The following is an 8,296-nucleotide window of genomic DNA, read 5'->3' as shown; positions in this document are numbered from 1 at the left end:
CAAAGAGCATGATATCCCTTTTAGATAATAGGCAAACAAAGTAATACAAAGTAATATAGCAATCATAGAGCGTCACAAAGAATTGATTACCATCCGATGCACATGTAGATTATTCTTATCCCCACCTTTCTTGTGCTATGAACTCAACAAAAACAATTCACCAACATAAATAAAACATAAGATTGGCATGATAAATTGACACACAATGTTCAACTGACCTTTTTTCCCAAAGGATTTAGATAATTCGAAGGGGGGTTACCTACTTTATCACCCCCGCTCTTACGATGTGAACAAATCAAATCATTAACTACTGATAACATAAAAATGAAGTCATTACTGTCAGTTGCATATCGGAATGAATATATACCTTCTTAGGAGTTGGTTTGTTACATGGCTTCTTCACGGGGGCTGGTTCCTTACTTGCCTTCCGCTTATGAGCGGATTGCTTACTTGGCATCTTCGTAGGAACGGGCTTCTTTCTTGGCTTCTTCATATGATCGGGTTGTTTGGCTGCCTTCTTCGTAGTAGCTCGTTCCTCAGGTGGCTTCTTCTTAGGTGTTGGTGTCCTAATAGGCTTCTTGTACCCTATTTCAGAAAGTCCCTTGTATCGTGTTGCTTTTGGCCTTCCTCGTCCTCTTTTTTTTTGTGACTAGATCTTTGACTACGACATTTGGGAGCACAGCTTCGTCATTCATATCATCTGTAGCCCCAGGTAATGGGTGCGCTGCTGACTTGGAGCCACTCCCTTCAGGGCTGTGATGCACAGCATGTGACCCATCTCCTGGGTATACTATAGGAACAGATTATGCTATTTTCTTCCTTCTACATTCGTTGACTTGAGATTTTGGTTTCTCTAGACTCTTAATCACCATTTTGACAGTCACATCATCAACCATTGCTGCCTCATCACAAATTGGCTCGAAAGCGTTTAACAAAGTCGTATACCTCTTGACATCTTCTATCTTATCAGGATCATGGTACGACACTCTAACTCGAGTGTGCTTCCGTAGTATGTCTTTAAGCCATCGATTTAAAATATAACGGTCAGGAATCTCTTTAACATTATTCATATAAAAAATGCGAATTGTATGTCTACACATTATCCCATCTGTTTCAAATTTCCTACAGTCGCAACAGACCACCTTTGTTTCAGTGTTGAAAGTAGCAGAGTATAACCTCCGTATTTCAGTTAAAACATCCTTACTTTTTCCTTCTGGAACGATCCAAACACGATCTTCAACCAAATATTGAACGAGAATGTCAGACACCTTGTTCTCTTGTCGTGGAACACAGTACATCATTCGTATGCATTCATTTTGTACCTCTTGAAACTTAGTGTCTGTGTATATTTTTTGGAAAAGCTTCTCAGCAGTGAACCCAGTAACAATTCTGCGAATGTACTTAGAACATTTGGCATCTGCATCGGTTTCATCCCCAACCTGCTTCTTCATAGCACAATCATATTTTACGAGGAATTCATACAACTAAGTGTTCCTGTTAAGAGAACCATCAAAAAATTATTTATACTCTCGACTCGTTGGGTGGTCTTCATGCCCGCCCAAAAATATTCCTTCATAAAGGTAGGAACGAACCCACATATGCCTTTCGTTGTACAAAGTGTCCAGCCATTCGTTGGTCTCCAACTTGAATTTCGCAACTATTTATTTCAAACCATCGATTCTCCAACTCTTGAATTGTAAAGCTTTCATACACAACAGACTTCAAATTTCTCTTGATTTGTTTATACCTGCTATAAACAATTTATCATCAGTGCAAACCAAACATGTTATTCAATTACGACTCTATAACATTTCAAGTTACTAACCTGTCACATTTACCAAGCTTATCTGGAATCTTTCGCATTATGTGCCAAATACACCAACGATGACGAGTATTCGGCATTATCTCCTCCAAGGGCTTCCGCATGGCAGGTGCTTGATCAGTAAGTATTGCTGGGGGGGTTTATCATTCATACACTCCAGCCACTACTTAAACACCCAACGAAATGTGTCACCATCTTCCCGAGATACCAGTGCACAACCTAGCAGAATAGTTTGTTCGTGATGATTAACACCAACAAAATTAGCGAAAGGAAGGGCGTACTTGTTGGTCAAGTAAGTAGCGTCAAAAAAAACCACGTCCCCGAACTCCTCATACACTGCACGGCTACAAGGATCAACCCAAAACACATCCTTCAGCCTTCCTTCATCGTCGAGCCTACGTGTATGATAAAAATTCTGATTCCTTGATTGCATTTTTTGAAAATAAGTCATCATTGCAACTGAGTCTCCGCCCACCATTTGCAGCCTCCTCTGTTTATAGACCTCATGCTGAAGGTCTTTAACAGTAAGTGCTAGATTTTCGCTCCCACCCACATCTATCGCCATGCAACCATGTATTTGCGACACAGATACCCCTTGATCGAAAAAGTTGAATAGGTTTTCCGAGCCCTTGTTGTGTATTTCTTCATTCTATACTCTTTCACAAGCTTTGCCATGGTAGGATTAGGAGTGTGGTTTGAATGCTCCAAGTTCACTTTCTTTATTATCCATTGACCCTCCCGATTAACACTTGCATAAACCATCGCTCCACACTCACATTTTTTTGATCTCCTTTTAGAGCGACTCAGATCATCCTCCACCACGACCCCTGCAACTAAACCCCCAGAACCACTCAAACCCATAGCCTTAGCCCTCTTCTTTGCTTCCCGGTGCGCCCTCATGTCCGGTTTGCCATAACACTCACATCTCCACGTTGTAGATATCCGATCTCTCACCTCCCCTTGGAATACGCACCCTGAACCCTACTCACTCCAAACCCAATTTGCTCAGCATATTCTTTATAATATACTTCAATATCTTGCCATGAATTGAACACCATTTCAAGCCTCGGTTCTTCGACGTAACTAAGCACAATAATGTGATTACTTGCTACAACGGTTTCAATTGTGTCAACCGTTTTGATTGGTGTTGTGTACTCCATCCCATGCGAATTGCGCGGGATAGTCTGACCATCTACAAAAGGAACAATTACACCTGTATTATCAACATTCCTAGGGTCATCAATGCAGTTACCATGTTCACAATTCAATACCCTACATCTAACACTGCTCCCCTTGTCGCGCACATCAACACCATTACCATCAGCACCTGGTGATTCATCACAGTTATGCATTTCCAACCAAATTTTATGACCAACACCAACACAAATCTACATACAGGCAACAAGAATCATATTTAAACATTGCGAGGTTCAAAGAAATAACGTGATATACTCATTTGAAACGTCCTCCCATACACTTAGAACTCGACATGAATTCTTTCAGTTGCACTACATTACTGCCTAGTTCAATCAAACACTTAGAACTATACATGTGATTTCTGACTAATTCAATCAAAGTAATACACGCATTTTATTTAAAATTTTGGAAAAATACCTTATAAACCCAGATCCACACTCACTTGTGCATCTCCAATCATTGTATATGGTAATAAGTTATGCAATATGAATTTTATTTTCCTACTGTCTAATTATTACACTTACCAAATGATACGTAATTCTTACTTTTTTTTATTTGATGCAAACGTAGTTCTTACTAATAAGAACTTAATAATGTTATTCAATTGCTAATTATACTACATCATCACGTTAATATTAACTTCATAAAGAAATTATCAACGACATTGACACATTAGCCCAAAATTATCACAAAACCTAAAAATTATATTCACTAAATCAACAACCTTTGAAATACTTACCAGATCTGATGACTTTTCACGACCGACACCACTCCAGGAACGCTATGACCACCACAAGCGTAGACCACTGCTCCCAGATCATCATCTCGAGTTGTTTTTACATGCTCCGAGTTGCACTCCACCAAACAAATGGTAATATAGCGTTAATGTCCTAAATTTTTTAGTAACGGGAGTTAGTAATGTCCAGATCGTCATTAGGGGATGCGTAACGGAGTGAATGCTGCATGAGGTGTACCATGAGTCAGCATCAAATGCCAAAGCGTATTACTAACTGCCTACTCAGCTTGCAAGGTTGAGGTACCACTGTTCCACATATTTACGAATTACCCCAAAGATAAATATATTTTGTTCATCTTGAACATGAATGGGGGCCTGCTCACATTATTCTCCCTCTCTCTTTTTTTTTTTGGACAAGTACAATATTCTCTTTAATTATATTAATTCTTCCCATTTTCAAGCAAATTTTGTTTTCCAAAGCTCGTATTTGATTATCAAATTTTAGTACTTCCTCTATTCTTTTTTAATTGACCTATTTCTTTTATCACACTTGTCAATATAAACCTTTAACGATTAATAACTTTAATTTTCTACTAGTTTTGTGCCCGTACGATGTCTTAGTCGTTTATCGATTTTAAAATAAAACATTTTATCTAAAATATATTGTATATGTTATTTGAAATTTCTACTAATGGATTAATAATCACTTGAACGTCTTGTCCGTTTATGGGTATTAATAATGTACAACAAAAAGAACAGTCGTCTAAAATTGTGATCTCTTTTCATTTTTTATGAATTTCTAGGGAAAGACCAGTTGCATGTTAAGTTAAGAGAACGAGTATATATATAATCACAAGTCTATTTGATTTTTTATTTTTTCTTTTCGTACGTGTTTGGATCCGTCATTTATAAGGAAATATTGTTTTTTTATTCAAAATAAAATTCTAAACCAAAATTTTATTCATATTTTGTTATTGAAAATAAAACTCTAAAATAACTTTTTTATCCTACCGAATCTATCCAACTTTTTATCTTATTTTATGAATATATATTTAAATAAATCTTACGTGTCATATTAAAGTTTAATTGTTGCCTACGTTGCGACAACACTAGGTGAAATATTGGAATGCCAAGTCTCGGTGTCTCGTGGCCTGGCTAAAAAGTTTAGCTTTATATATTAGTTATATGACAAGTAAAACTAATAAAAGTTATATATTATGATTGTACATATTGAGACGAATTTAAAAGATCTCTTATAAATAGAGTACTATTAAGTATTATAGAGTCCAATATAAAATAGTTGAAGGTTGCTAAAATCAAATTAGGCAGTCTCAACTATGTATTGTAGATTCCTAATAAGAATGTTTGAAGGTAGTTAAAATCAAATTAGGTAGTCCCAACTAAGTATTGTAGAGTCCTAATAAGAATATTTGAAGGTTATTAAAATCAAATGAGGCAGTCCCAAATAAGTATTATAAAATCTAATAAAAAAAATAATTAGAGGTTATTATAATCAAATTAGGCAGTCCCAACTAATGGCCTATTGACTTTAGCTTAATTTCAATCAGTTTAGTTCAGTTCATCTAGTTCGGCTCTTAATTTCATTCTCTCATAGAATATTCATTTAGCTATTCAGTTCATTTCAGTTTAGTTTAGCTCTAATCAGTTTAGTTCGGTTCAGCTCCAATTAGTTTAGTTCAGTTTAACTCCAATCAGTTCATTTCAGTAAATATGAATAAACCCTAAGTAATATTTTAGAGTCCTAATAAGGATATTTGAAAGTTCTTAAAAGTAAATTAGGCGGTCCCAATTAAGGGCATGTTCACATTTACTAAAATGAGCTAAACTAAATTGAATTGAACTGAATTGATTGGAGCTAATTGAACTTAACTCAACTGATTGGAATAAACTGAATTGAACTGAATTGATCTAAAATGCATATTTTATGAGAGAAGGAAATTAGAAGCTGAACTGAACTAAACTAATTGCAGCTGAAATGAACTGATTGGAACTGAACTGATTGGAGCAGAATTGATTAGTGCTGAGCTAAACTGATTGGTGCTGAATTGAACTGAACTAAACTGAGCTGAAATGAATATTTTATGAGAGAAGGAAATTAAGAGCTGAACTGAACTAGACTACACTAATCGTAGCTGAACTGAACTGAAATTAAGTTATAGTGAACAAGCCCTTACTCTCCCTTTCAGTCACATGGAACCAAAATCTCATATCAATATCATATTGTAATATTGATATGAGATTTGATAATAAATAATAGTGACTAAATTTATCTTTTGTCAAATTGATCTTCAATCTATATCTTTTTCTTAATTAAATTATTATAATTATGCATTTATGTTAATGATATGATTGTTTTAAACTAAAAATATAGCCATGATTAATAGTAAATATGCAATCATTTAATCAAAATCATAGGTATATACTTTCATGACTTACAAAATTATTATTAGTCTTATAACAATCAATTAGGCACTCCCAATTACATATTATAGAGTCTCAATAAGAAAAGTTGAAGGCTATTACAATCAATTAGGTTCTCCCAATTACATATTATAGAGTCTCAATAAAATAATAATAATAATAATAATAAGTTGAAGGTTGTTACAGTCAATTAGGCAGTCCCAATTATGTATTATAGAATCTTAATAAAAAAAAAATTGAAGTTTATTACAATCAAATTAATTAGGCAGTCCCAATTAAGTATTATAGAGTCCCAATAAGTAAAAGTTGAAGATTATTACAATTAAATTAGATAGTCACAATTAGGTATTATAAAGTCGTCTTCTTTAAAAAAAAAAAGTATTATAAAGTCTCAATGGAAAGGTGAAGGTTATATATTACAATAAAATTAGGCAGTCTTAATTAAGTATTATAGAGTTTCAATAAAGAAATTTGAAGGTAATTAAAATCAAATTAGGTAGTCCCAATTGAGTATTATAGAGTCTCAATAAAAAATAGTTGAAGGTTATTACAATCAAATTAGGCATACCTAATTAAGTACTATATTTTTTTTATTTTTTTTTGAAAGGCTATTATAGTGCCAAGAATCAAAATAAAGAATATTTAAAGGTTATTATAATCAAATTAATAAGGCAGACTCAATTAAGAATTATATACTCCCAAATCCCAGTAAAAAATATTTGAAGGCTATTACAATCAAATTAGGCAGTCCAAATTAAGTATTATATAGTCCGAAATCCCAATAAAGAATATTTGAAAGTTATTACAATCAAATTAGGCAGTTTCAATTAAGTATTATATTGTCCTAAATACCAATAAAGAATATTTGAAGGTTATTACAATAAAAAAAACATAAATACTTACTCGCAACAAAGGAATATTTTATGTCTCATATAAAATACTCCTTTTGTTGCGAGTAAATCGGACCGGAGGTAGTAATATATATTTAATTCAAAAAATAAACTTAAATAAAAAAAAATAAAATAATAAATAAATAAACCTCCTCAATCTCTAACACTTTGTTTGGATTGAGAGAATTGGGGGAAAAAGAAAGAGAAAAGAAAAGAGGAGATCTATCATCTCTTGTTTGGATATCATATAGAAGGGAAGGAAAAAGAGATGGAAGGATTCATTTTTCCCTCCCTCCTTTAATAAACCAAATCCTTTCAATGTTGGAATTATATGATTGAGGGAAAACTTCACCTTATCGTCTATATCTTCTTCCTTATAAAACTTATTTACTGAACTTAGGACCTGTTCACTTCAGCATAATTTTGGTTCAGTTCAGTGCAGTGCAGTTTAGCTCAGTGTAGTTCAGCTCCAATCAGTTTATTTTAGCTCCAATCAGTTCAGTTCAGCTCCAATCAGTTCAGTTCAGCTCCAATCAGTTTAGTTCAGCTCCTAATTTCCTTCTCTCGTAAAATTTTCATTTTGGCTCTATTCAGTTCAGTATTCATCAGTACTGAACTGAATATATTTGAACTTATTACAACTGAATTAGGTGAAAATAAGGTGAACAAAACTTACCCGAACTTATTACAAATTGCTACTAGTTAGAAAGTTTTTAAATTTTTACTTTTTTTTTTTTGAATAGTTTTTAAATTTTTACTTCAAATAGCGGTGGATGCACAACAATAGAGTTTGACCCCACTTAAACATGAAAAAAATTATAATAATGGTTTTATACACAATGGTTTTATCACGATATACAATGGTTTTATCTTGCATATCTAAACACTAATCTAAACATATCTTGCATATCTAAACTTATATAATAATCGTCCGCCATAAATTATTTTCATTTGCATTAGAAAAGGTTGAATATTCCACTTTTATTGTATAAACTATTTTTTTTTTTGTATATACTAATCTGGCATAAAGATTTATTTAGTTCCTGTAAAAAAATAAAAAATTAAAAAAAAAAAAAAGTTTAGTTGGACTAAGATATCTTTTTATATAGTTACATACAATAAATCCTGCTTAAAGATTTATTTAGTTAGACTAAGGGCCTGTTCATATTTACTTAATTTCAGTTCAGTTCAGCTCCAATCAGTTCAGTT

The 8,296-nt window shown here is 33.3% G+C and overlaps 2 protein-coding genes across 2 annotated transcripts; both read right to left on the bottom strand.

The window, feature by feature from the left end:
- Window positions 1-803: 803 nt before the first annotated feature.
- LOC145619681 (protein FAR1-RELATED SEQUENCE 6-like) lies at window positions 804-1,926 on the bottom strand. The gene is made up of 3 exons (XM_081674383.1): window positions 1,826-1,926; window positions 1,603-1,747; window positions 804-1,445 (listed from the first exon to the last, which is right to left on the bottom strand). Exons 1-3 carry the CDS (start codon window positions 1,924-1,926, stop codon window positions 804-806), a joined length of 888 nt encoding a protein of 295 aa, XP_081530509.1.
- A 59-nt stretch (window positions 1,927-1,985) lies between these two features.
- Window positions 1,986-2,387, bottom strand: LOC145619680 (protein FAR-RED IMPAIRED RESPONSE 1-like). The gene has a single exon (XM_081674382.1). The coding sequence runs from the start codon at window positions 2,385-2,387 to the stop codon at window positions 1,986-1,988; it is 402 nt and encodes a 133-aa protein (XP_081530508.1).
- Between the last annotated feature and the right edge of the window lie 5,909 nt (window positions 2,388-8,296).

This window comes from Chenopodium album, chromosome 27 (assembly GCF_948465745.1).
Source record: "Chenopodium album chromosome 27, dcCheAlbu1.1, whole genome shotgun sequence".
NCBI lineage: Eukaryota > Viridiplantae > Streptophyta > Magnoliopsida > Caryophyllales > Amaranthaceae > Chenopodium > Chenopodium album.
The sequence above is the reverse complement of the archived record's forward strand: the minus strand, read 5'-3'. Positions and strand labels throughout refer to the sequence as shown.